General features: G+C 48.7%; 8 protein-coding genes across 29 annotated transcripts; 5 read left to right on the top strand and 3 right to left on the bottom strand.

The window, feature by feature from the left end:
- Nucleotides 1–133: 133 nt before the first annotated feature.
- On the top strand, nucleotides 134–2,147 carry FOXG_05385 (uncharacterized protein). 20 transcript variants are annotated; one of them, XM_018383645.1, is made up of 6 exons: nucleotides 134–703; nucleotides 759–863; nucleotides 926–1,016; nucleotides 1,067–1,163; nucleotides 1,218–1,478; nucleotides 1,530–2,147. In XM_018383645.1, the coding sequence occupies exons 1-6, from the start codon at nucleotides 527–529 to the stop codon at nucleotides 1,942–1,944; spliced, it is 1,146 nt and encodes a 381-aa protein (XP_018240609.1). In that variant the 5' UTR covers nucleotides 134–526; the 3' UTR covers nucleotides 1,945–2,147. The 20 variants fall into 20 exon arrangements, with proteins under 20 accessions (XP_018240609.1, XP_018240607.1, XP_018240625.1 ...); XM_018383633.1 differs by having other exon boundaries at nucleotides 1,067–1,478; XM_018383643.1 differs by having other exon boundaries at nucleotides 926–1,163.
- Nucleotides 2,148–2,782: 635 nt separating this feature from the next.
- Nucleotides 2,783–4,788, top strand: FOXG_05384 (uncharacterized protein; the record flags this gene model as incomplete). The annotated part of the gene is made up of 3 exons (XM_018383631.1): nucleotides 2,783–3,683; nucleotides 3,736–4,415; nucleotides 4,477–4,788. The coding sequence occupies 3 exons, from the start codon at nucleotides 2,783–2,785 to the stop codon at nucleotides 4,786–4,788; spliced, it is 1,893 nt and encodes a 630-aa protein (XP_018240605.1).
- Nucleotides 4,789–5,076: 288 nt separating this feature from the next.
- Nucleotides 5,077–6,064, bottom strand: FOXG_05383 (oxidoreductase; the record flags this gene model as incomplete). The annotated part of the gene is made up of 4 exons (XM_018383630.1): nucleotides 5,077–5,191; nucleotides 5,240–5,630; nucleotides 5,678–5,755; nucleotides 5,812–6,064. 4 exons carry the CDS (start codon nucleotides 6,062–6,064, stop codon nucleotides 5,077–5,079), a joined length of 837 nt encoding a protein of 278 aa, XP_018240604.1.
- Nucleotides 6,065–6,972: 908 nt separating this feature from the next.
- FOXG_05382 (3-oxoacyl-[acyl-carrier protein] reductase) lies at nucleotides 6,973–8,818 on the top strand. The gene is made up of 2 exons (XM_018383629.1): nucleotides 6,973–7,242; nucleotides 7,295–8,818. Exons 1-2 carry the CDS (start codon nucleotides 7,164–7,166, stop codon nucleotides 8,146–8,148), a joined length of 933 nt encoding a protein of 310 aa, XP_018240603.1. The 5' UTR covers nucleotides 6,973–7,163; the 3' UTR covers nucleotides 8,149–8,818.
- A 1,676-nt stretch (nucleotides 8,819–10,494) lies between these two features.
- On the top strand, nucleotides 10,495–12,512 carry FOXG_05381 (uncharacterized protein; the record flags this gene model as incomplete). Its single annotated transcript, XM_018383628.1, has 4 exons — nucleotides 10,495–10,697; nucleotides 10,749–10,910; nucleotides 10,965–11,839; nucleotides 11,890–12,512. The coding sequence occupies 4 exons, from the start codon at nucleotides 10,495–10,497 to the stop codon at nucleotides 12,348–12,350; spliced, it is 1,701 nt and encodes a 566-aa protein (XP_018240602.1). The 3' UTR covers nucleotides 12,351–12,512.
- FOXG_05380 (uncharacterized protein) lies at nucleotides 12,492–16,296 on the bottom strand. Its single transcript, XM_018383627.1, has one exon. The coding sequence runs from the start codon at nucleotides 15,637–15,639 to the stop codon at nucleotides 12,778–12,780; it is 2,862 nt and encodes a 953-aa protein (XP_018240601.1). The 5' UTR covers nucleotides 15,640–16,296; the 3' UTR covers nucleotides 12,492–12,777.
- Nucleotides 16,297–17,142: 846 nt separating this feature from the next.
- Nucleotides 17,143–21,048, top strand: FOXG_05379 (uncharacterized protein). 3 transcript variants are annotated; one of them, XM_018383626.1, is made up of 5 exons: nucleotides 17,143–17,769; nucleotides 17,839–19,075; nucleotides 19,143–19,565; nucleotides 19,622–19,771; nucleotides 19,825–21,048. In XM_018383626.1, exons 3-5 carry the CDS (start codon nucleotides 19,218–19,220, stop codon nucleotides 20,782–20,784), a joined length of 1,458 nt encoding a protein of 485 aa, XP_018240600.1. In that variant the 5' UTR covers nucleotides 17,143–17,769; nucleotides 17,839–19,075; nucleotides 19,143–19,217; the 3' UTR covers nucleotides 20,785–21,048. The 3 variants fall into 3 exon arrangements, with proteins under 3 accessions (XP_018240600.1, XP_018240599.1, XP_018240598.1); XM_018383625.1 differs by having other exon boundaries at nucleotides 17,832–19,075; XM_018383624.1 differs by having other exon boundaries at nucleotides 17,143–17,773; nucleotides 17,832–19,075.
- A 1,024-nt stretch (nucleotides 21,049–22,072) lies between these two features.
- On the bottom strand, nucleotides 22,073–25,802 carry FOXG_05378 (uncharacterized protein). Its single transcript, XM_018383623.1, has 6 exons — nucleotides 25,294–25,802; nucleotides 25,172–25,238; nucleotides 24,799–25,069; nucleotides 24,577–24,744; nucleotides 24,351–24,529; nucleotides 22,073–24,298 (listed from the first exon to the last, which is right to left on the bottom strand). Exons 1-6 carry the CDS (start codon nucleotides 25,453–25,455, stop codon nucleotides 22,509–22,511), a joined length of 2,637 nt encoding a protein of 878 aa, XP_018240597.1. The 5' UTR covers nucleotides 25,456–25,802; the 3' UTR covers nucleotides 22,073–22,508.
- Between the last annotated feature and the right edge of the window lie 1,567 nt (nucleotides 25,803–27,369).

Genomic DNA, 27,369 nt, shown 5'->3' with positions numbered 1-27,369 from the left:
CTATTCCTGTCGATTCAAGTTTTGAGCATACCCTACCGAAAGAGGGCCCTCGTGTAACGTGGCCACGAGTTTGGTTCGATATGTCTCATGATCAAGAACAGAAGATCAACGGCGCTTAGCCAGGTCCGGCCAAGAGAGACTCCCACCAACGTTTTGGCTCTCGATGGACGACAATGTGGCTTTATAGACCTCTGCCCTATACCCAAGAATGCCCAAAACTGTCTGGAAGCGTACGCCATGGCTCGTCATCTCCCTCTAAAGAATGGGATTATCCCCGTAGACCACGATTCCTCTCTTCTTCAACCCACACTGCACTTCCAAATGCTCGGGCACCTATGTCAGAAACTGAGTGACTCTTCATATCAATCATCAATGTCTTGCTCATTTGCACGGATATCGGATATCATCAATCGCAAGCTCGGCAGAGGCCGTCCTTCCGAGTACGACGACGACGAGAAGACACGGGCTATATCCATCACTACTACTATCACCATCACGACGACGGCTACGGACTCGATTGGGTAGGATGGTGGTCCTGGAGAGGGCTGAATTTGACCCGAGGCACGGCAATGGCCAATCTGTTTTCGACCTCAACGTTGCCCTGATGGTCATCACTAATATCTTGATGATTTTGCGATTGTATGTTCGCGGTATTATGGTCAAGAATCTTGGATGGGATGATTTGTTGGCTGTTGTTGCTTGGGTAAATACTCCTTGTAATATCCCATCGAAATCAGGGTCGACTTACATATGACTAGGGCCTTGTCATGACCTTTTCTTGTATAGAATTCGTCCTTTTGACGAAGGGTGTTGGATATCACATACAGGATGTGCCGAAGGAGACGTTGCTTCAATTTTTGTCAGTATGTACCCAAGCATGGAATCCTACAAGTACACTCCAGACATTGACTATTCATTGCTACAGCTGTCTCCTGTCGACAAGTTAGTTTTCATCTTGGCGGGTGGATTTGTCAGGCTATCAATCCTTGCTTGTCTTCCTCGCATCAACAGAGACAGTAAGACAACCACCCACTTCCAAGTTCCTGTTACTGATCTGAGTCAACAGGATCTTTTATGACGTGCGTATATGGAGTTTTTGTGGCAACCATAATCACTGCTGTGGCTTCATTCTTATTCGTCCTTTTGTCCTGTAGCCCGGTATCGTATGTTGATTCCTTTCTCTCCCTTATTCATAACTCGGAGACTGAGTTGGATAGAGATGTATTCAACGCCGCAAAGCCAGACAGACAGTGCGTCTCAAAATATAGCCTGTCTCGTATGAGATGGGCTCACTCGATTATGTCAACTATTCTTAACGTCGTGATACTCAGCCTCTGTATATGGGTTTCAGCGTCAACCAACAAAACACGAGCTCAAGTCATTAAGATGACGTTGATGCTTTTGCTTGGACTGTTTGCTGTTGTTTCGACAATCACCAGGCTCATTCTTCTGCTTACAACAAACATGAATGTGGACATGTTAGTCAACCACTGCAGAGTATTAAGAATAACAACTGACATATACTATAGAACTTACATCAGCCTTCGAGTAGCACCATTCTTCTCCCTAGAGATCAACTCGGGTCTTTGGTGCGGCTGTCTCCCTGCTTTCCAGACCCTTTTCGAGTGGACCAACAACCACTACTATAATCATTACAACATGAGGAAGTTATCTCGAAGCAGCGCCCAAGAACCCCTGAATGATTCTTGGAACAGAGATTACATGACTGCAAACCCTCATGTTTCAATCCACGGGCAGCCAAGAGATCTAAAAGGGAATAAGACGGCATCGGATGCTGAATCAGCCACTGGATTCGCAATGTTGGAGAATGAAAGAGGCATCAAGTTGACCACTGAGTTTTCGGTGCATGTGGAAGACAGAGTTTATACCGGAGAAGGGTCAGAAGACATAGTATCGAGGACACCAGCGTGGAACGCATTCTGAGAGAAATTGTCTGGTATTGATAGTACAAGGTTATACTACTATACCTCAATAGTCTTGTAACATTGGGGTCTAACAAGAAGAAATGGCCATTGAGGCAGCATTGCGACATTTTATGGGTCTCAACACCTTCGTTGAAATTGACAAAGAGATTTATGAATGTGGTTGAACAACATATTGCCCAACAAATGATTGAGGCTTGCCGACGGAAAGTTCTATTTTTGAAAACGAAATCTTTGGGTCAATCCAAAACAAGTCCGAAGCATTGGGCACGACTTTGCCGTGGTCCTTTATTTCGAGTGTTGGCAGCTCTAATAAGCGATGGACAAAGGACTCGACTCGAGTACCTAGGTTTGTGCAACCATCACCGAGGCACAACGTCAAGGGTCTGGGGGACGAGCGATTAGAGTCCAGAAGATTCCATATTTTAAAAAAGGTCACTAGGTTAAGACAGAAGGTGTCGATGAACTTGGACGTACACAAGGCGTACAATGATCGATGAAGCGTACCTTAGGGAAGACAAGATACTTGTTAATTGTAGCCTACTGAGAGGGCGATATGGAATAGAAATAAGCGTGATACTAAACATTGAATGTTCACCAGATTCAACTCTCTATGAAGTTGTTTTGCAGTAAGGATGTCTGTCCGTGTCCTAAAAAAGCGAACGTGCCCACCAAAAGAAGACGCTCTCAAGGGGGTGATGCAACGGTTAACCAGCCTTGCCTGTAATCAATCCTTTTAAGTCCTTGTTCGAAGAGAACGCTCATCTTCAGGGTTGCTACACGGACGTTATTGATTTTCAAGGAATTATTAAAGCCTTTGGGACCCTCGATAATTGCCCATGCCACGACCCAAGACTCCTTCTCATACAACATTTGTTTACTTCTTCTGGAACCAGAGTTCAAAATTCGAAATGACGGAAGATAAAAAATCGGAGACAGGACAAGAGGTCCAGGAAACAGGACAAACGGTTCATCACCACCAACAACAACCCTCCCTCAAAGACACTGGCTCCGGATCTCCTCGTAGCCAGAATGAGCCTTACTTCGATGATTCCCCCACGTCAACTAAACCGACCAGGACTCAAGTGGCTCGAGAGACTATAGAAACATACAAAAATTACAGAAATAAGCGAAAGACAAAAGATCACAACTGGTGGGGAAGCAAGCACCATGAACCCGAAAGAGGCGATCCGGATCGTGAATTTCAGTTCGCACGGAACATGTCAGTATCAAACCAAGAGATCAAGGATGCGCAACAGGCGTATGACGCTAGAATAATTGACCCTTTTGCAGGTAAACCCGACCCACTGGGCCCTCACTTGCGACCTACAACTCCTCCAATGGAGAAAGCCGAGAAGCAGAACAAAGGCCTGGAGGACCAAGGGGTTAATGTAACTCCTGAACTGAGAGAGGAGGTGACTCACCAATTTATCTCCAACAGTGGGATCCATGCAGCTCTCTTAATCTGGTGCAGGAACAAGAAGGATGTCCCTGTCCAGTATGTTAACGAGTTCATCAAGAGCATGGATCGACTGCAGCTCGAGATGGCCACGCAGCAGCACGATGTAACTGAAAAGCTAGGCCAGACCATCAAAGATTGTGAAGAAAAGGAGTCTCGCTGTCAGCAGCTGCAAACTGAAAACAGCAAGCTCGAGATGGAAGTCCACAGGCTCAAAGAGGAGACAGAAAGGCTACAACAAGAGGAAAAAGAGAAGACGGATATACAAAACGAACCCTGTGGTAACTAAAAAAGATGTTCGTCAACTGGCTTTGTATACTGACATGACAGCAGGGAGTAAGGCGGAAGAGGAAAAGGCGGACCTTGAGGATTCCTCGATGCAATACAACAAACATTCTATTCCGCCTCCACCCACCGTAAAGCTACCTAGGACCCCGTTAACTTCCGTCAGAGAAGCCTCAGAGTCTAGTCAGAGCTCACCATTATCACCTGTAACCAAGGAAAGCTTGGAGAAGAAGGTCTCCGAAGCAGAATCAGAAAGGGATACTTTCTTAGATCAATTATGCAGTGAACAAGACACAACGAGAAAACTTTCAAGCAAGATAAAGGAACTCGAGAAGAAGCCCTGGTCAGTAAAAGCCGCACAGTCTCATGCCACCCAGGACGATGCTTGCAGAAACCGGGTCAAGGAATTGGAGTTACAAGTACAAAACCTCAAAGAGGAACTTCGGGCCAGCAATGACAGCATAAGAGTTCAAGGAAAAGCCAACTACATCACGGTTGACAGTCTAATCAATGCAGTTCGGAAGGAGAACAAAGGAACCGATGAAGAAGAAGCACCGAACCTCGTGGACCGAATCAACTATCTGAACTTGGTCTGCTTCTTCCGAACTCGCAACTATCTTCAACTTGCTCTACGGGAGGGCGATCATACATTGGCAAGAATTCTCCTGAATGACGCTGACAAATGGGTCAAGTCGTGCAAAGAGTATTTCGAAACGATGGATCCAGAGGTCAATCGCCAAATCAAAGGCTCTATGCTCATTCTTCACGGTATTGACGACTAAAGACGAGAGTATCCTAATTGAAGGCGTAAAATATGTCAAACATGGGCGCGGTGAACTTAACAAGCTCCCAAAGAGCGACTCTTTTGCGCAGCTTGTGCAAATTGCAGATTCTATCCTTCAAGCGACAAAGTACGACGAGGAACAGAATAGTCTGGGTATCAAGAGACTTCCGTTCGATCCATTTGGGTGGAAGAACAAGCGCCAATACGCCAAAATTCAGGGGACTATCAAGGACGACCCAGCCATGAAGGCAGAGGCGTTACGTCTTACAGGCGTCCATTCTCCTTTATCTCCCCATAAATGGAGAAAGGACAACTGAGGCGAGGGCTTTGAGCCGGGCGAGTACATCGAATGAGGACATTTTCAGTTTGGACATCGTGATTTTGTTGGTAGAGTCGTCTATGGTGTATTGGTAGAAGGTTAGGCTTGTCGTACGTGTTTCAATACCCCCCCTTCTTTTACCTATTCTTCTTATTCTCTATAGGCTCTTATACTTAGTATAGTCTATTTTTCTATAACAATGTTTATGCTAAGATTCATATACTGCCTGAGTGACTCGTCGTCCTTTATGTGCAAATGACAGGTCCCTATTTCTCCAATATCAGAACTATGGAGCACTGTAGCCCCCATCGATAACAAAGTTGGCACCAGTGGCGTATGTGGAAGCGTCTGATGCTAGGAACAGATAAGCACCCTGGAGCTCATGAGGCTCGCCCTCACGGCTATGTACTTGTCAGCAAATCGACTGTATACAGATAGAGAAATCATACCCAAGAGGAATCTTGTCTTTCCAAATGTCTTTGGTCTCTTGTGGCACAAAGTTGGAGATCTCAGTAATGATATAACCGGGAGAGATGGCGTTGGCACGAGCATATCGAGCCCACTCAACAGCCAGACTCTTGATGAGGTGAATGACACCAGCCTTGGCGGCATTATAAGCAGCCTGGAGCTGGGGAGTGTTTACGATGCTTCCACTCATGGACGCCGTGGCAATGAAACTACCAGATGTGTAATTTGTCAAAGGTTGGCCGTTAATATCAGTCCCCTCGACCTTCTGGCGACGCCAGTGTTTAGCTGCAACTTTGGCACAGTAATAAGTGCCGTCCAGGTTGGTCTGGACAACATCACGGTAGTGATCAAGAGGGCCATCGACCATGGGACCTTTCGTCCAAGGAATACCGGCATTGGCCACGAAGATATCAACCGACCGTTAAGGTCCTTGACTGACTGGTCGATAGCCTTCTCAACAGCTTCGGCATCTCTCATATCAACCTGATAGGCCTTGACTGGAGAAGTTTCGTTAAAAAGTAGACTTTTGGGGGGAAAGTTGCAAATGCTCTACCTGAGACGTTGTATTTCTTGGAGATTTCTTCAGCACGCTCTTCAGCTTTGCTGCTGGTACGGTACCAGATTGCAATGTTGGCACCGACTTCAGCGTAAGCCTCGGCGATAGAAAGGCCGATACCAGCGGCGGCACCGGTAATGATGGCAGTCTTGCCCTGAAGAGAGAAACGCTTCAGAATGGAGCCTCCATCGACCACGCGTTTGTTATCATGGACGAAGTTGCCTCCATTGAGGGGGTTAAGATCAGACATGTTGAGTACTGCTTCTCCAACAAATAAGGTATACAAAGTGATGGGGGAAGACAGAAGAGAGATTGTGTCTCAAAAGACATGAGAGTGAAGATTGTAATACATGAGCCTTTATACGATCCAAGGATAGCAATTGCTGGCCAAATCCCCTCCCCTTGTTCCGCGCCCCGGAACCCTTCCCTCTTGGAAGACCCTCTGTTTATCAACAATCAATAGCATCGGCGACTCACGGCCCTCCGATACCAAGGTGTTCTCCCTAGTTGGGACATTCCGAGGTCAGTGACACGACAATTCCTTGTTATCACCGCTGTTCCGTCTCCATCGTGAAGTATTCGGAGTTACCCAAACAAGACGAGTGAGAGCACAACAGACTAGCGGTCGAAGGAGCATTTGACGACTAAAGCCGTTAGTTGTATAAAAGAAGAAAGGCTTGATGGAGACATTCTCAGTTGTCCATCAATGAGACCGTTGATTCCATGATATTGAGTCTCTGATTGGCTAGGACCCTTGCTTTGGGGATTGTGGGAAGAAGTCCCTAGGGCCATTTCATAAGGTTCACCATCAGCAGCATCCTGTAAGGTAGTGGAGGAGCTTCATGATATGGACCTGGAGCACCCCTCAGCTGTTACCCCTCATAGGTCCCCGCATATACTTAGGTAGACTCCTCTTGTCGACTCTTTAGAATCTTCGAATGTGAAGGGAACTGGCTTCCAAATGGAAGGTGTGATTGAAGCTATGACCGTGATAAGTCAACATAGGTCTTGGTTTTGTATTCATGGAAAGAGCTTTCCCATGCATTCTTGTAGCATCGATTGATGATGAGATAGTGTCGCACTTGCCTCTATGTTTAGCGGCATACGTTGTCTACGTCACATGCCCCCACCATCATGATGCAGACTCAAAGGAACCTTCGTGGGGTTCTCAACCTACCCTCCAAAATCCATCGCCATAATAAATCGAAATTTTGAGCATCATTTACTTTTTTGAATTTAATTTCTTATCAAAGCACATACTGGTTTATGTAAACTCTCATTGACTGCGTCCTCAGCGAGCTGTTCTTCGATCAATTGATATATAAAACCTACTCGTCCTTTCATCCATCATGGCGAATACAGCAGCTTCCCCCAGGTCTCATCGTCCCTATGACTCAAAGCTTGGAATAGTCACAGGAGGCTCTCGAGGTTGGTCTATCACCAACCACTTCCAATTTACAACGTCACTGACTCAGCCAAGGTATTGGTGCAGCCGTTGCTGCGAGACTCGCTGCCAAAGGATGCAATCTTCTCCTTGTTTACACCTCCAACTCGTCCACAGAACTAACCAGAAATCTTTGCGGCGAGCTATCATCTCTGCACAGCATTAAATGCCTTGCAGTACAGGCCGATTTGGGCAAGCCGTCCGAAGCTTCTCCTAAAATCATTGAAGCTGCACGTCGCCTTCATGATTTATATAACCCGCACAAGCCCTTCCAAATTGATATACTAATCAACAATGCCGGTGTCTCGTCTAACCAGCATATGAATGATGAAAGACATGGAAAAATTCAAGAAGTCGAGTTTCACCGCGTCTATAATGTCAATGTCTTGGCCCCTCTCCTCCTGACCCAGGCTGTCGCCCCGCATCTTCCCACAAACCGCGCGGGCCGCATTGTCAATGTTTCCAGTGTATCTTCGTCTATCGGGTATCAGGGCCAATCTGTTTACGCCGGGAGTAAAGCGGCCTTGGAAGCAATGACACGGACCTGGAGTCGTGAGCTGGCTACTCGTGCTACAGTCAATGCTGTCAATCCCGGGCCTGCTTGGGGAGATATGTACGCAGCCGCTGGACAGACTTTCTGGAACATAAACCAGCCTTATGTTGACGCAGCCCCATTGGCGCAGTATAACGGTGAACCGGAGGTTTTGGCTATGGTTGGGACTGATGCTGAACGCTTTGATCGAACGGTACGTGAGAACATGGGTAATCGAAGACCTGGGTTTACGACCGAAATCGCCGGTACAATTGATATGCTCTGTTCAGAAGAGAGTGGGTGGACAACAGGAAGTGTAATTTGCGCGAATGGAGGTATGAAAATGTCAATCGCTTAGAAGTTTTCCTACACACTTTCGTCACACGCCAGCAAAGACATGGATGAACGGACCGATCCCAGAACTTCAATGGTTGCCACATCCGAGCGGGTTCCCGCTTCATTACCAAAGAGCAACCCGGGTGTCTAGCCATTGTGATTGCTCATACTAGCAAACTATAGCACGAGCTTCCACACGGCAAGTTCAGCCGCTTTCAGAACAACCGCTGGTCGGGTGAAACGGACCAGGTGTACAGTCGATCATCGATTTCCGTCTTTTCATGTGGTTAGACGCATGTTGCTCATGTCGAGGTGACAATGAAGAATTTGTATGAGAAAACGACCCCTTGCATTTGATTGCCTTCATAGCTCCTCGCCTTATGCTTGCCCAGGGACATAACTGCGACTGCGGTACTACAAGCATAACCGCGGGCACGGTCAACAATCAGCGGATCGTGCTAAGCAATACTTATATATTTTGGAGGTCCGGCGGCTTCTGGCAGGAGTGAAACGGTGGCGCTTTGTAAAAGGGGGTGAAAGCCCTGTCATAGCTGTGTGCAACCATGTACACCATACGTAATGCCGAGTACTTTGCAAAGAGCCTCCTCGACATTGTTGGCAACCTCATGTAGCGACATCAATCATCTCGGTTTCATGCCCAATGTTGTGTGACAAGGTTTAACAAATTCGACATATCTGTCAGCTTGACAAAGCATGCTTGTATCACACGATGCCGTTGCATCTGGGGTAGAAGCCGACGATACACAGGAATTGCTTTGAGATCGAGGTATATGTCTTGTTGAAGTGTTTCTTGGTCATTAAAGCGACCGAACAAGATGCAAGGGAAAGGTTTCAACCAGTGGAACAAGAAGATTCGAGGCGCACCTCAAGAGATATTTCACTTCTTCTTGATAATATCATCGCCAAACGACCCTCCGCTCGATGCTTCGTCCGATGCTTACGCCTCCTTTTGAGGTCCAAGCGACAGCTTTTCACGGTCTGAGGCTTCCTTTCACTTCATTTCTTGAGCAAACTCGGACAGGATGCCGCCTCTATCCTGCGATATCATCTTGCGAACTTCAGGAAGTAGTTGGAAGGTTTCCTCTTATTTCGTCCCCACATAAAACGAATTCTCAGAACCATGACAAAGAATAGGATATAAACAAGTCTAAAACACCTCAAGTCATACAACACACATGCGGGTTGTGTGTGCGTATACTCATGTACGGAAGGTTGGTAATCACTGCAGACTCCTTTAATTGTTTGCAACGGGTCAAGCATTTAGAAGTGGCCAAGCCATGTGGAAAAGGTTGCCACAAACTGAGGATAAAGTTTAATGAATGTTACCTCTCTCATGAACTATAGTCTGCGGTGAAGTTGTCACATTTCATCTGGGCGTTTTGTATTTAACTGTTGCTCCTGAAAGACATCCAGAAGACTCGTGGTGAGGAAGCCCACAGCCTCGACTTGGGGCTGAGATACTGTACAAAAGCTTTCTTTTTATGCCCATACTCTCTTGAGCCATATATATTTGATCAATGCAAATGCTCATGCAGAAGTTGAAGCACAGTTTCAGCCTCAAGAAGCGCCAGAGGTGGCCGAAGCAGATCTGCATGTTGGCAAAGAACACGTGCCTTGACGTTAGATGGTGGACAGAGATTGTTGTGGCTTTGAAACCAATACGCAAAATTCACATAGAGATTAAATGTGTTGTGCCTTTAGTTAGGCGTGTTGACCCGATTTCGAGCTGCATCCTTCATGATGATTCATGCCAGTTCCCGCGATCTTTGGACTCACAACCGCTCACAGATCAACTTCTGGCATCAGTCACACTCTGCCTAGAATTTGGCACCTGCATATCTGTTGGCGGTAAATTATCTGTCAGTAAGTCAAAGCTATAGGTGTGTCTCTGCCAATGTAATGAGCTGCTCTTATATTCTCTCCGGAGCTGTCTCGAACGTCCTGATGGATCCCGCATATCGATTACCAAAAGCCCCTATGCGAATAATTCGAAGTACTTGCGATAGAACGCGAAACTGTCAGGTTGTAAGATCAAAGCCTCGGATCATATCGGCCAACAAAAGATATAAAAGGGAGGGAACGGCCATGAGTCCCCAACCAAACATTAGCCACATCTCATTCAGTCGTTGCCGTGTGACTTTGGAGATTGATCCTCTGACACACTGATACCCTCCCCGACTGACTTCTTCACGATCATTGTGTCTTGTCCTACTTAGTACGACCGCCTACTTCTTTCTCTCCCCTCTCTCCTGTCAACACAACCTCTTCCTCTTCCTCATCCTCTTCTTCACATCTGAAACTCTTTGCCAGTTCGACTCTCAAACTTCACCCGCACTTCGATCTAACAATGGCAGGCGGTTCGACACATCCGGATCCGGCCTTTGCCGCCAAACTTGCCCGGCGTCAACAACTGAACTACAATGCCATGGTTTTCTTTGCTACAGCTATGACTGCTTTCTACTTCACCATGTGTATAGCCATTCTTCTCAGAAGGCTTTGCGTTGATCTAGGTGCCTCGCGCAAACCAAATACCGCCACAGCGATCTTCCGGTAATGATCTGCCCTCACCTGGAACTGGATATTGGTTTAACTGTATAACAGGCGCCTGAGAGCGAGTGCTCTTGTAAATATCGCGAGGTTACCATCGGGAGGATATACTCTTGCTATATTCGGATACCTAGTTATCAACACGGTCGTCACTTTTACTTACCTGGACAACGACAATATGCCGCTTCTTTCCAACATGGCCTCTCGAACCGGATGGTTAGTTTTCAAACATATCTTTTAGCAAAACTTCTAATAACGTAATATATACAGGATAGCTATTGCAAATCTCCTCATCGTCGTCCTTCTCTCCCTCAAGAATACTCCCATTGTCATATTCATGACCTCCTCTTATGAACGCCTCAACATTCTCCATCGCATAACCGGCTACACTACTCTTATCTTCGCCATAGTACACTCTTGCAGTTACGCTGCCGTTTTCGGTGCCCAAAACTTTCTCCGACGTTTGCTTGCGAGAGAAGAAATCTTTGGCATGGTCGCTATGGGCTCATTCTTAGTCCTTGGCTTTGCCGGTGCTGTCCTCCGGACGTGGTGGTACGAACTATTTTACTACCTTCATGTGGTATTCTGGATCCTTGCTGTCATCTTGACCAGCCTCCATCAGCCGGAGCCTAGCAAGAAGGTTCTGTGCGTCATTTTTGCTTCAGCCGGAATTTGGGTCCTCGACCGAATCATCCGCCTCGCACGTATCATTGTTAACAGCGCTAATAACACTGTCACTCTCACGCCGCTCCCTAATGGTGGTACTCGTGTCACACTTGCCAAGGCACCATATGGATCTTCATCTGGCAAACATGGCTTCCTTTGGATCCCCGGGGTACGCACCGTTGAAACCCACCCTTTCACCATGGTTGCTACTGATCCCCTCGAGTTTGTTGTGGTAGCCCATGACGGATTCACTCGGGCTTTGCACAAGTGTGCCCTTGAGTACCCGGGAATCACATTGAAAGGGTCAGTCGAGGGTCCTTACGGTAATCACCCTGATGTCAAGGGGTATGACAAGGTCATGCTTATAGCAGGGGGGAGCGGTGCAAGCTTCACGGTTGGCGCGGCTCTAGATATGCTCAAAAGACTGGACACAGATGCCGATGTCGACATCGAATTCGTATGGATGATCAGGAAACCAAGTAAGTCCACGTTAAAAGCCGTGATGTCACGATACTAACCAATCTTGTAGCATATTTCACCTGGTACGCCGACCATGTCGAGACCCTACGTCGAGACCATCGTGTCTCGACCAAGATCTATGTAACACGAGCTTCAGAAACCGAGATTGTCCCCTGGAGACAGCTTTCCTCACGATCGCACGCGTCTTCAAGCAGCACTTTCATCGAGCCCGACCCAGAAAAGGACGTTCTTCCCCACGTCGATACTGCCCGATTATCACTTGACATTGAGAAGAACGAAGCTCTCTCACCCGCGATAAACGCTTCCATGGGTGATGCCTTTCACGTTGGGAGGCCAGATGTCGCTTCACTTGTGGAAGAACTGATAGAGAATTTGCCATCCGACAAACGAGTGCTGGTGATGGGCTGCGGGCCCCGGACACTCATGTCAGCCGTTCAGGACGCGGCTGCTGACTGTATCGTGGAAAACAGAGCTGGTGTTGAGTTGCATCTGGAGCAATTTGGGTGGTGAAAAAAGTTCATGGTTAATTTTATTGCATATGATTCCAGATCTGAACTGGTATCAAACGAATTGAAAAATGATCTTGAGGCTGACAAGCAACTCAATTAATTCAAAATGATAGCAGATAGCAGCATCAAATTTCTGAAACGGTTTGGCTCTTGAACTTTTGGTAACGCATTGATTATCATACCGTATCAACATATGATACATATATACACATATACACGTCCTTGAAACTATAACTAATTAAAAAAGTATGTACCAATGTCCATCCAGAACAAGGACCTGTTGGGTATAGAGCATCCAAAAACAATTCATCCGTCATTGACCCAACCCGACGCCTCCCTTTTTTCGCTGTTTATGAACCCAAGAGTTCCGAAACTATTCGGCCGTAAAATATATATAAAGATGGGTGAAAAAGAGGCATCAGCATTAATTATGACGCCGCATTATCGCGACTATCTTCGCATTGGTGGATCGAGGGTTGTGAAGACCGGCGCCGAGTGCTGAGGAACTTGGCACTTATAACTTTAGTTCCATGTGACACCTTATCCAAGAACCCCTGAGATTTCTCCTTCATCGTGCTTTGTCGGCGCGCCCTCCCGGCAATCGCTGTCTCCATAGGCGACGGCATCTCTTCATCCGGCTGTCTGAGGGCATCACGCACCGCAGGGCAAGGATCGACGAGTTGCTTGGCGTCGCCAATAAATTGGAGAAAGACCGAGTAGGACATGCAAACAGCCTGGAGGACAATGACGACGATGAAAGCCGTTCTGACGGTGCCTCCGTGCTTAATTATGCCATACATGATAAAGGGGAAGAACCCGGGGCCGGAACTACCCATAGTGATAAAGGCGGCAGCACGCTTGGTGCGTCGACCTTGACCACGGAGACCAATGGCAAAAATAAGAGGGTATATAGGGCCCTCGAAGAAGTAAAAGAGAACGATGGGTATAACAAGAAGGTTAGGGTTGGGTGGACGGACAACCACAGGAAGAAGGGCAAAGACGAAACAGCCAGCGATGCAGGCGGTGAGGATGGTACGGGGTCGTGGGAAGCGGGAACGATATACAGAGAGATATGCAAGGCCAGCTGCCATGAAGCGGGACACGGCAAAGGCGGTATGCGCGATGAGGAGATAATCGGGTATTGAGAGTGTGATGCCAGGTGGTTTATCGGGGTTGGGAATGTCGCCTGCACCTTCGGTTGCTTGCTCGCCGGTGTTGGGTGTGTTGGGGAGTATGGATATCATGAGGCTGCGGAAGTAGATGCTGAAACACTCCTGGGCAGCAACGTAAGTGTATTGAGCAACAACGGCGAGGATAAGACTCCATGTGCGAAGTTGTAGACCGCCTCTTTTCTTCTGAGGATCCATCGGAAGATGCTTGGCAGATTGCTCAAGCTCACGGTCACTCACTTCGGGAAGTGGCATGTAGTAGAAGAAGAGCCCGAGGGCAACACACAGGAGTGTGATTCCTAGGTACGTCCATTGCACGTTGATGAGTGTCATGCTGGTCGCGTTGTTCTGCTCCACAATGCCCTTGAAGAAGACCTTCTGGGCCAGCAGGCCGCTAAGAACACTGCCAGTGCCTTGGATACCTTGCGCCATGAGCACGCGAGTCTCGCCGTATTCGGGGGGGCCGCAAAGTATCAAGAATGCATTTGCGCCAACCTCTAGAATTGATAGACCAAACCCGACAACGAAGTTGCTGAGCATGAATCCGGCGTATGATTGGGTAACAGCCGAGGGCCAGAAGATGACAGTTCCAATCCCATAAAAGCATAGCCCGACGATAAAAGTAACTTTGAAGCCACCAACGCTGTCGTGGCCGTTGGCCTTGTGTCGCTTCGATCGGTTGTGTTCGTCGCGCCGAAGAATCCATTCGCCCACTAGCAGGGGTCCAAAGAAGTAACCACCTCCGAAGTATACAGACGTCATGCCAAGTGTTTCAGCTGTGGTCATATTGTCGACTTTCGCAATGACGTTGTTCAAAGTATTGAGTAGGCCATATGATATTCCCCATAACAGAAATAAGATGGACACAATTGTGCAGTATTTGAATGACTGCTTCTTGTTGCATTTGAGCATACTTTTAGGTTTTGTCATGTTGACGAAGCCAAAATAAACACCCTCGACAGTTCCGGTTGAAGACGTCATGGTTGTTGATGTTTGAAAGGTCCCATTACTCTGGTAACCACGTTGCGCAGGACGAGTTGAGCCTGGTTCGTCGAAAGGTGTCGTCAAAAATTCCATCGCGCTCATGGGAGCATTAGCATTGAGAGGCTGTGCGCCGGTTTGCGCGACAGGAGGGGGCTGCTGAATACTGGCGCGATGACCCGTTGACGGCGTATCTGAATCGTTGGGCCCCTTGGGTGTACTGGCGCGGGTTCCATTGGGGTCGTAGAGCATGGAGGGGAGCAGCTTGAGGACCAGAGGCTTCAATGTCGGGACGCAGGCGCACATCATACCAACGTTAACCTCAACGGCACTCCACATAAGCGAGCGCGAGGCATTCCAGGCGAAGTCGGTCTGCCCACCAAATCGAGACTGGGGATCGGCAGTTGTACTGGTTGGTGCTGTAATGGCTTGCTGAAGGTAGTAAATTCTGACCACATCGACAACGGTAACGAATATTCCAACGGTAAAGGTGAGGACCAGAATTGTTTTCTGGCGAGAAGGGAGGCGCATGCCGGTGAGGACAGGTATAGGTAGAGCGAGAATGGCCAGGTCCGTAACGATGTTGACGGGTGAAGAACATATAAACTCAGTAAGTAGTGGTATACATTTCGCGCGTTCGTCATAGTTAACATCCCAGGCGGCTTGGGTCGGGCGGCATTGGAAAACATTCATGAAGGTGAGAATAACACCAGCAATGTTGACGACCGCAAGTGTCAACCAAGAGGCAAATCGAAGGACTCTTTGGGTGTGCTTGGCCAAACGGAGGTAGAATATGAGTACGGAGGTTTTGGTGGCCATCAACGCGGGATTGTACAGGATGGAAAAGACATATTCGCAACGGCGAAGGGCAGGCAAGCGGTTCGGGTCGATGTTTTCGTCGTGTCGTCCGAGGCCATTGTGAACGCCGAAACAGATGGTGAAGGAGAGGAAGAAGGCGAAGAGCCATGCGAGGATCATGACGCGGTCATCCCAAGTGACATTCCTAACAATGAAGGTCCGCGAGACCATTCGTGCTGCGACGAAGACTGTAGCGAGGACGAGAGTGGCCGTTGTAACGGCGAAGACGACCGGCCCACGATCGGGAATGCCTCCATCGTCGGTGGAGGCCGAGTCGGACATATCGAGGACGGAATTGGAAGAGACATGGACTCGTCACTCGTGAAATTGGGTGTGAAGCTGAGATCGAGGCTGCCTTGACAAGTTGGAGCCGTTGCTACCTTGATGAGCGTGCCATGTCTTTGAAGGTTCGATGTTAGAATATCGGAGTTGAATTCAGGAGATTACTGGGAGAGTAGGATGAAATTGGATCGGCAGAAGAGTCGGTTGGAAGTCGAGTTTTGGCGGGTAGAGGCTACCAAAGGCTAATAAGCCCAGGGCAGGTAACGTAACCTTGGGATCGTGGCTGCCCGTGCTGGGCTGTCAGATGGCGGATATTGTCTGGTTTTCGGCGTACTGCGGCGGCGTATTCCCGTCGGGATGTGCCTACCGGGGGGATGATGAGATGCCTAGGAAGAGATGAACAAGCGACAAAAAAAGGAAAGACAAGATAATCTGTTGAAGACTTTGCTAATAACCGAGAAGAAGGAAAGAAATATGTGTCCCTTCCCTTCCTGTCAAGTTTATGCTTGTCCTAGTTCTTGATTGTAGAAGGAACAAGCAAGAAAAGCCAGGCCAGGTCAGGTTCTGGTCAATCGTCAAAAGTGGTTGTGTCCAAGGTCCAAGCCCCCCAAAACCCGCCGGAGAGAAAAAACCGGGGTGATTTTTTTTTAGCGGCTTTAGCGGGTATCTCAGCCACCAAAGAGTGGGTGAGAGTGAGCCAGCCAATGGATCCATGAGGTGCCCCGCCGGCAGTCGGGAGACCGTGGAGCTGGGAGCGCTGGATCATGAGGCTAAATAAGAGTCGACACCCCAACGATGTGGATACTTTTACAACGGCATTCCATAGAGGCAGTTCGATTCAAACGGTGAAGATTGGAGTATAAGAGGGGACAAGAGTTTGGTAGAGTTCAGGCTACTCTAAAATCGGATGAGTACGAGGTCTTGGAGAGTCGGGAGACGGCAGTTTAACTCAATTGGCTGAGTTATGAAAGTCAAGTCCCTTCAGGTCGCACTGCATACGAGTCAATGGATAATTTACCAACTAATCGGGTACTCGATTGTCAGGTGACTCGAGTCGTTGGGTAATTCTGGGGTTGATGGCTTTTCTGTTGGTCTATTGGTCTAAGCTTGAACAGACCCAATGCCATTGATTTCCGGGGTGGGTAAAAGAAGGTTGTTATTATTTTAGCCATTGATTATTAGGTAGCTATTGGCGCGGTCCGTTGTCCGTTGCATCGAGACCTGCATAAGACAAAAATCATGCAAGAAAATCTCTTCAAAGCAGATCCAATTCTCTGTCTCGGCAGGGTCTTGGTTGAATCTTGGCTGCTCAGCTAAGCTAAAGACAACTTTAGTCTTTACCTTCAGTTCGGTCGCTTGATTAGGCGAATGATTTTTGATCTAAAAAATGCCGCGCACGGAATTGAGGTGAAGATGACATTGGCGCGTGATGAATGGTTGAGCGATAAGTTGCGCTACGTAGTGGTTTCCATTGGGGGAATTGATACACCATTGGATCGTCATCGTCATCATCATCACACTCCAAGTCTCCTTCCCGTCCTCTCCTGAACTCCCACACAACCGCTATTTGCGACTGTTGCATGGATTCTCATCCTCAATTGGATGGTTTCTGATTATGAGTTTTGTTTCGGTCGGGCCTTTACTTCCCTCAAGTTCAAGAGTCTGCGTCCAAAAACTGATGATTCTATGCAATACAACACAAAATGACACAATACAATACACAAAAAGACCGTTTCCTAATGCTAGAATGACAACACCATCAGTGCTGGAAAAGAATCTCGGTGCCTACTTTATTTCCCCATATTGATTGCCGCGGCTCCGCTGTTGTCCGACTTTTGAGCATCGCTCCACTGGCAATGGTTGCTCATTGCTCTCCAGTTCTCAAGCCACTTTACGCTTATTTTCTCTGTGGTGAATAGGTAGGTAGTGATAGCAGTCTGTTCACACAGTAGACTCCATACTGCGCCCGCGCCGTCGTGCCGTCGCTCCTCTGGTTCTCTTGTTTTATCCTCATTCACTCAAAGCTGAAGATCCTACGTCATGTCTCTTGACAGGGATGGCATAGCATGACAAGTCGACAAGCTTTCACCAAGCCTTGATCGTCGGCCCGCCATCGCCATTAGGCAAACGGTCTGTGGGTGCATCAAGACTGATTGACCGTCACTTCACTTCAGCTGATTCTCAGATTTCAGATTTCAGATTTCGGTTTTCAGTTTTCAGCCATCATTCCGCTTCTCACCGCAACAAGAATACTCAACCAATATCAACATCTGCAGCCAAGACGCACGTTGATCACGAGCCTAACCGATAATGCCCGCATGGCATGGCCTCGACTGGTCTTTGGTCTTGACTGTCCCTCGTGTAGCTCATTTTGGCGCTCCCTTAAAATGGCGGTGCTTATTAGTGAGTGACACCAGATCATCACCTTCTTATCCACTGAGGAGCTCCCATTCAAGCGATTTATGCCATTGGGCCAACTTAGCTGCCACGTCAAATCTCTGCTCATTTTGTCGTGTTAATTGAGCTCCCCATTCTTGCAGTAGCACAAAGGGCCTGTAACCGATGCAGACGCAGGGTCTTTCCACCGTATTTTGAACTGCCTATCTCAATATGAGCTGGAGTTGGAAAAACTGCATAGCATTGGTGCCTTTTCAGTTCAGAACTCAAGGGGGTTGCTAGAGGAGATCACTTGAAAGCGAAAGGAGTTAAGTTGTTTCATGAAACCAAACTATTCACTTTGAGCATACATGCACCTCGGAAAGCTCATCTCATCCAAGATAACTATACTGTACGAAGCTACTTACCAGTGCGTGTTCCGAACAAAGTCATATTACAAAAAATTCAGACTTCATCACGCCGTTGCACAAATTCTTCCTCCTTAAATCTATGTGACTGTAGCCTTTCCTCCCGGCCCCGGAACCAAATGCCCCTCCGATTCAAGTCGGCATCCGTTGTCGGCGTTGAACCTCCAGATCTCCGGTCTCCGATCCCCGCCCGGCGTTATCACCTAACCCGTCACTAACGTCATCACCGGTCATGGCGACAGCAATGGCGTAACACACGTCATTCCCCCAAACCATTCAGACAACAACGCACTCCTCGTTATCCTTAGATCATGTAATAGTATTGACTTTCTAGCGATCCTGTCACACTCGTTAAGCCCGATTGTCATGCATTCTCCGGCGCAGACTTCCGGCTCCGGCAGCGCCGCACCGGGTCCGTCCTCTAACCCTCGCGACGACACGCCTTTCACTTCAGAGGAGACGCCCTTGCTTGCTGGGTCAAGCTCAAGCTCGAGATCAAGCTCGGCAGTACGGTTGAGTACGCAGAAGGATAGCAATTCTCGTCATGTTGAGACTCAATCCAAAGTCCACATCCCACTTGCGAGAGGAAATTGCGATAGGAGTGAGCTTGTGGCTCCTCATCTTCTTAACAGGTAAGAGGTTATTCATCATCTGCGATTTTCCTACTGTAAATTTCACGATTTACTGACTCATCTGTAGCATGTAATATGTCTGGTATGACTCTGATTCAGGGCGCCCATTGCATCTCAACTTGGTTCCCACGGTTCATCTGCCATGTGGTTCACCAGTGCCTACCTCATTCCCATGTCTTCTCTCGCTCCTGTAGCAGGGCGCCTGGCAACCATCTTCCCACCCAGGACTCTTATTCTCCCCATTGCGGTTCTCATAGCCACTGGTGGACTGATCTGTACCGTCTCGACTTCGTTTGGTACATTTGTTACTGGCCGGGTCATTGCAGGTACAGGCGGTGCTGGAGTTTTGTCACTCGCCATTATTATTGGGTTGGAGTTAGCCAGCGAGAAGTCGAGAGGTCTTGTGCTAGGCTTGATTAACGCGGGCTTTACTGCTGGTGTTTCCTTTGGTGCTATCGTATTCGGGGGTCTGATGCCAGTTGTAGGATGGGTACGTTGAACTCATTTGGACTGAGAACTTTCGGTGCAGTGACTAACCAGCCATAGAGGCCACTGTTCTGGGGACAAATCCCTTTCGCTTTCGCCACAGGTTTGGGAGTATTTATCAGTATACCCGCTGCAGCAGAAGCACATGATACCAAGACATCTACTAGACAGAAGCTCGCGCGAATCGACTACCTTGGGGCTGGTCTTTTAGTAAGCTTCGCATGCTTCTCTCACACAGAATCGTGACTAACTCACACTTCAAGACTACGTCTATCGTGCTGTTTCTCTACGCAATCGCCGATGAGATCCAAACAATACCCCTGTGTGTCGCACCCGTCATCCTTCTGCTCTTCCTTGCAGTTGAGAACTACCTGGTAGCAGATCCCATCATACCCGTCAAGGTTCTCTCTTCATGGGGTATCTTATTCTCATGTTTCGCACAGCTAGGTCTCATGATAGCCCGTTGGAGCGTTTTGTTCTACGCGCCTATATTCATGCTTGCAGTTCGAGGCTCTTCTCCAGCAGCTGCAGGCTCCATCCTCATTCCTACAAACATAGGATTTGGTCTGGGTGGTATCCTCGTCGGCTGGCTTCATGTGCGCCGAGACGGTGCTTTTTGGCTCCCGTCCATTTCAGCCCTTGCCATCTTCACTGCGAGCACCTATGTACTATCACTTATTAGTACCACGAGTCTTCCTCTTGCTCTCTTCGTCGTAGTCGTTCTGATCAACGGCCTTGCGACGGGTGGAGGAGTCAACTACACCCTTGCGCATATTCTGCACCTCAGCCATGATGATACCCGATACATCGCCACCAGTCTACTGGGTACGTTCCGAGGCTCGGGTTCAAGTTTCGGCACTGCGGTGGCCGGCGGTATCTTCTACCGCTTACTGAGGGGTAATCTTGTGTCAGGATTCCTCCAGCTGGACGGTGGTGAGCATCTGAGTCATGCTCGACAGAGACTGGTGTCTAGCTTGATTAACACGCCAGGGTTGGTGCACGGCGGTGACTTGAGTCCGGTAGAGCAAAACATTGCGATAGAAGGCTATGCTGGCGCTACGAGAGGCGTCTGGCAGGCCATGGCCACGCTGGGTGTCGTGGTCGTTTTGTTTCAAGCTCTGACAGGAAAGAAAGCACCTGACGATAAGCGGGAAGATGAGCAGCCAGATGAAGAAGCAGCAAGGGCTGTTGTAGCTGAGAACGAGGGTGTCGGTGAAGCGTGAGGCGAAGGCGTTGAATTATCAAGACAGAGGTTGACGTTGTGATGTCTGTTTGTTTAGAGTTTGAAGTATTTTTGGATACTTTAGGGGATGTTTCAAGAGGTTTTACGTATGTCAGTTCATGACGCCATGACAGACAAGGCGTTTGTTTATAGAAAGCACACGTATAAACTCTACATGTTACAGGTTCAACTGACAGTGCTCCAAACATTGTTTACAGTTTAGCATTGGGCAAGAAAGTGTCTTTGCAGTAGGGAGAAACCGTACATATAGAGAAACGGTGACTCGAGCTAGTAAAACAGTCCAGTGCCAGAGCTACAACTTCTTTTGGTGACGATCGCCACCGTGCGTATGTTAGTTATCATGAGGGATCAAACATGAGAGTTTCACGAGTGGTCATGATACTTTTATGCTTGGCCTACGCTTATAACAAGTGCTTTGCACACTAGCAAGAAATTTAAAAAGAAAATTCCTCTCCCGGGACGGCACATCCCGCAATCTCCATAGATATTATGCGAACTGTCTGTCACCGTACAGCATTTAGTGGTGCATAAGGAGTTTGCATAGTGTGATTAGTTGGCCGACACTACCTTATGCTATGCTATGCACCCGACTACACCTTTAGTGCACTGTCCTGCATGCTAGACCCCTGCTTCATCTCGCTATCAGGTCCCGTTTGGGACGAACCCATGGTTTGTGGCTCTGCGGGCCGGTGCCCGTTGGTCGAGCCAATCGCTAAGCTTAATCGTATCCCACCCGCCACATGAAGCATTCACACGTCCCAGGCTCCCTAGAAATCAATCGTCTCAAGTCCCAGCTCCACTTCCATTGGACGTCAATCAGTTGATCCCAGATCCTGGCAATGCAACACCGTTAGAGAGATCTTGCCCGTCGGCACTAGTAAGGAAGCTTCTTTCAGAGTTCACACTTGTCAGAGCAACCCGATCTAAGGTACGTAGCCATCTCTACTACCACACGAGATGCTAGCACTACCACCTTAAGGTAGGTAGGTACCTAGGTTACCATTGTCATGTCTTTCTTTCGTTCTTTCTTCCATCCTTCTCACATACCAAGGTACGTACCGGGTATGGCAATTGGGCAGATGATCACTCAAATAACCATGCGCTCCAATCCCAACCCTGAAAAGTTTCCTTAGAGTTTACAGGGCCAGCTTATTCTACCGAATCTTCAATGACAACCACGAGCCTCTAACTCGTTACACTGTTAGTTCACTGCTTGCACTGACTCGTAGTGGAAATAATCACTCAACAATTAATAGACCCCAGATTCACTAGTTTACAATCTTTTATTTCATTTTGCTCTGTTCGTGTTCAATGTTTCCAAGCTATTCTAATATACAATGGCTAATGCTTTTCTTCAAGTATTTCGTACCAGTTCGTTGTCTGTCGAGGATCCCGCCCTCATGAAACATCTGTTGACTCAACCATCCCGTTCGCCTGTAAATGCTGCAAGTTTCCATTGCGCCCAAAAGTCCAATTCCGATTGCCGCGTTGAGCTTCCTGAGCTATGCGTCCGTCGCGCATCGCCCAGCGACTTATTCCTCCTATCTATGTACATGAATAGTAACAATCGTCACGAAAAAGAAGAGATACAAGAAAGAAAGTAAATATTGTCCTATCTCAGCTCGCCCTCACGACGTTGACGGTTGAGTTACCGAGGAAAAAAGTCAAGGTTCGCCCTCCCATGCCCTTTCTGCGATCGATTTTTCATTTCTCGGCCAGTTTGCTCAAGAAGAGCCAGGAATGGGTCCTTTCTCCTCTCCTGGGCCTGTTCCCAGTACTGCCATTGTTGCTTCGCGCTCCAGGGCTCGTCGCTGCCGGTCGAATCTGATTGAGGTGCATCTTGGTATGGCTGTCATCGCCGTGCCACGCCGCTGGGCTGCCAAAGGCGTTGGTGGGCACTGTTCCGAACATAGCATCATAGCCTCCGTTCGCTTCATTGATCATACCTGGTCCAGCATTTGTAATGCTTGACCCTGAGCCATAGCTGTAAGGTGGGCTGAAAGGTGCGCCACCCATTGGGTGCATGTTATGAGATGAAACGGCATGCGACGTGGGTGACATGGTGAAACCTGCTGCCGCTGCCGCCGCGACTGCAGCATTGTTTGCGGATGCATCACCACCCATGTGGTCATGCATAGTGTACATCTCCTGGTTTTCGTGATGGGTCGGGATTGAGGTTGGTGTTGCAAGGAGGCCAGGCGATGAATGCGGCATCCCTCCCGACGTATACGAGAATGATCGTCGAGCAGTGCCTGGAGTAGGTAGTCCCGACGCAGAGGGTGCGAGGCTCGAAATAACCTTCACGTCAGGTCGTCTCCGGTTGATAGGTCCTGGTGGAGCCGTATTCTTGCGCTTGAGACTCGGTCGCTGTAGTCCATCGTTGTTTCGGAGGGTGTCCTCAGCTGTTGGTCCAGCACCCATGTCAACTGCAACATCTGCAAGGCGAAGATTGGCTGCATCGAAACTGAAAGACGGGCCACCCGGTCCTCCAATGTTGGAATACCGATCGAAGAAATCCTCGCTGTGGAACCCAGGTGTATAGCGCATTGAGCTGCGAGATAAAGCCTTCACCAACTCGCCATGTGCGTGGCTAATGTCTTGAAGTGTCTCGCGTTGGTGTTGTATTGTAGCCCAGGCATACCGCAGCTCACTCAGGAACTGCATCTCTCTTGACAGAAACTCTGCTGCCGAGCTGAAGACATTGAACTCGCCTTGGTTCCCTTGCTGACTGTAGTGGGCTCCGTGAACGTGAACTGTTCCTGCTGTGCAGACACAATATCCAATAAATGCCGGCCAGTCAACAATTCCTGATTGCTTTCCAAGTTGGATCAGCTCCATGATCGCGTTGGCGTGAAGGAAGCACATGTTAGTGGCTTCAATCTGCCAGGATTGGTGCTGTCCTGTCTCTGCAAGTTCTGCAAGGTCGATAGGGAGAAACGGTCGGTAAATGAGACAGTGGATCAGGTGGTAGATAACTTTGCTGAGCAGGAGGATAGTCGAGTCGGCCTGTCCAAAAAGCGTGCCAAGGTTGGAAAAGACGTCTTCAGTTCCAGAAGCCCAAACATCTAGGTCTTGACGGATCTTGGATATTGTGGAGAGTGTGTGCCATGGAAAGTGAGAGTCGCCTTTGACGCCACCAGCGGCAAGATATCGATTTGTGTTTCCAAGAACACGTGTGATGTCGATGAGCATGCCCATGCTTCCCTGGGGCTTCTTGTCACTGCCCTGGAAGTACTGGAGGTTCGAGCCTGTTTGGAAGAACTCGCCTTCGACGGGTAGCGAGGATGAGTTGGGCGACCAAGAAGGAAGCCGCAGCATAATAGTGTTGTCGCTAATTAGGCTGGGTCGCTTCGAGCCGGTTGCTTGAAACCGGTCAAGCAAGTAACAAGTCCAAAAGAGTCGGCGTCGCATCTCGCGTTCAACTGGAGTCATTCGAGCCTGCCCGTCAGTTTCCTTATGTATCTCTAGCGCCATGGCCATACCAGTGGCACTTGCTATGTCTTGTTAGTACCATTGGCTGGCATCTGGGGCAATGTCACTGCTTACTCATAAGCATGTACGCCTTCTTTCCTTTTCCTGTCGCAGTGAAGGCACTGACCAACAACAGAAGCGCCTGCAATCCATCTATGGATGGCTCGTCGGTGTTGATCTCTCGTCTAGCCCGTGCTGCAAGGTCTTCACTAAGGTTGGCAGCCGCTTGATACCCACTAGGGTCGGTGGTGTGTCTGAATACGGTCAGCATAGGGGTCTGTGCTATTGAGGGGGAACAAACCTCGCTGCTACGGCTGAAATGGCAAAGGAGAGGAATCGAGGGAGCTGGTTGAGTTGAAGTCTTTGTCGAATAGAGGATTCATCGACGATATAGTATGGTTTCCCATGAAACCTGGCGAAATATGTATCGAGCAAGACCTCAGCTTGGGCTGGAGGGGGGGACAGATTACTAGAAAGCGAGTCAGTCATCAAGCCAGGGTAGAAAAGTGACTACAACACAAACCGAGCTATTGGAGTATGCGGAGAAAGTGATGCCGTATCGCCAGGAGATGCACGAGCATCGACTGTGGCACGTTTGATTATCGACTCGCCAACTTCAGTGACTTGAGAACCATTCTCAGAAGCTTCTCCCTTTCCAGCTCCTGGCAAATTTGAGCTTGCAAGCGACACATCGTCTTCGCCCTTTTCTCTCAACTTCGCCTCGAGCCCGTCAACTCTTTTCAAAAGTGCTTCCAATACGTCTGTCTTTGGTCCACGCTTTTTGGGGACCGCGTCTGCAGCTGAGTTAGCCTGCGCTGCTGGGTCGGGGCCGGCACGGCGATGCTGAGAAATCCAAAACGACAACACACAAATTGTGTGATGAAGTGGCGACTCACCATAAATGCAAGGGCATTGGAACACCTGGCAAGCCTCGCAGGAAGGTCGGAGTCGGTTGCATTTAATCTGGGGTAATGCTAGTAAGAATCATAGCTCTTGCAAACAAATCGCAATGTCTCACCTTTCGCTTTCGGCACGACTTGCAGTTCATTGATTCGCGTGGCTCATTGCTCATGCGACGAGTTGGAAGGCGCTCAATGCCAACTTGAGGTCGGGGAATGGCCACGGGGTGGACTCCGGGTATGTGAGGAACGTTCATGGCGTCGTATATGGAAGTAGTCATAACTATGCCGGTGGTAACGAGTGAAATCTGCTGGTGGTTGAGGTCGTGATTCGGTTTGTTGGTATTGTCTCAGAGAACTTATACCTGAGTAAATGAGAGACAATGATGCGGGAAAGACAAGAAAAGAATGATTGGAGTGTCGTTGATGAGCTATCAGAAGTCGATCATTCCAAGTGATACCAGATCCAAGCACTCTCTAGGAGGTGTGGCTCGTTATACCGTATTGGTTGACAGTATGGGTGTACGGTCAACAACGACGGCAATAATGATGATGGTGCAGCTTGATGGTGATTGATATGCTCCCAAGAGGCTGGGTAACATAAACAGAAATAAGGACGGAATTGGAAGGAGGAGATCGAGCCTAGAAGTAAGTAAGGAGAGGCGTCTAGAAGATGGGACAGGACCGGTAGTAGAATGACTTCGGAGGCCCAGAATTGTACGACTGACCCGGCCGAACCCCAGTCGCCGGTCTCATTCTGGTTGTTGCCAATGTGGAGGTGGCTAGTGACAGGACCGGGGTGCGGGCATGAATGATGAGATGGTGGTGTCGATGTTGGGATGGATCATGGTGGGGAAACGGAGCTCAAGATTTGAGTTCCCTTGTGGATGCTGTTTCTGAATGCTGACTCAAGCCTGACAGGCATGGCTCCCACGAACTTGCAGAGCAGCCAATACCAGCATAATCTCTTTTAAGGCAGACGGCACATCATGCTGGCGTCTGGACCAGCTGTGTTATTGGAGCGCACAGAGGGGATGGCGACTATGAAGAAGAGAGTGCTGTAGAGTAACCCCCAAGTTCCCAACCGACAGGCTAAACCCCCAAATGATGGTAACGTATGGGCCCCCAAATGACCAAACCGGGGAAGAGCATGCCCTGATGCCGCTCGTCTTTTCTAAGTACTGTAGCATTACCCGAGGCATCTGTCGATCCTGTCTACTTCCTCCGGCTTTTGTTGTTTTTAGATGCTAGACAGGCACGGCTTTGTGTCTTGATCGAGGGTGCGTACTCGGTCTCGTTCCTAAAGGTCCTCTCGGCCTTGCTCCCACTAAATGGTCCTGAAAAGCGGATTCCTCCTCACACCAGATTAGACATCTGTTGCAAGGACTAGACTAGTACATACAATACGTACGTACGTCTTCATTTATGCCAGGGGACACCAGGCCATGCTATGCGGGTCCCAAGTTCCATGACCAGAAACTCGGGCTCATGTTAGCGAAAGTGGCAGGGACCAGGTCGACAGCGATTATGAACGTCTTTCTGATAGCCTTCGATACCAAGGTTTGCTTGACTATGTACTTGGTTCTGTAACCGCCAGAGCAGCAAGGTACCAGTCGATATGGAACTGCTTCAAGTTGACAGTTCCTGTTCTGCAGCTTTGGACGTCCCAGTCTCCGGCTTAACAGTCATCAGTAAAATCCTTGATTTAAATCAAAGGCACTCCAGGATGTTCTTCTTGAGGTAAGACGGGGTTTTCTTCCTTTTTGTCGGCTTCATTGATAAGCTGAGGCTAACCAGGGGCAACGATCAAAGATCAGAGGTCAAGGTCTATCAATGCCGGACCGACCCAGAGCTACGGGTCTATATTCTGTCCAGGACCTGGGCAAGTACACAGATGCCCGTCAAGTGTAGGTGCACGCAGCATCTGGCCCTAGAGCTCAAAGTAGCCTTTCAGACGAGGCGAGTAAGGCGAGAAGCGAGACTTACGATACGATATGGGTTGGATCCAGAAGGCTTCGGGTGTGTTCTAATGTGGGCTAGGTTGGTGAGTTGTCTAGCAAGAAAGAAGTGAAGATGGTCCAAGCTCTTGGCTCCTGCCTGTCATTTGGTGGCGCTGTCCATGCTTCCTTCTATTTGCACAGCGTGCTTTCGGTCACACATGGCTCCTGTCTGTCAGACTTTCTCTGACAGCGGCA

This window comes from Fusarium oxysporum, chromosome 7, assembly GCF_000149955.1.
Source record: "Fusarium oxysporum f. sp. lycopersici 4287 chromosome 7, whole genome shotgun sequence".
NCBI lineage: Eukaryota > Fungi > Ascomycota > Sordariomycetes > Hypocreales > Nectriaceae > Fusarium > Fusarium oxysporum.
Note: the sequence above shows the minus strand (reverse complement) of the source record. Positions and strands in the feature narration are given on the sequence as shown.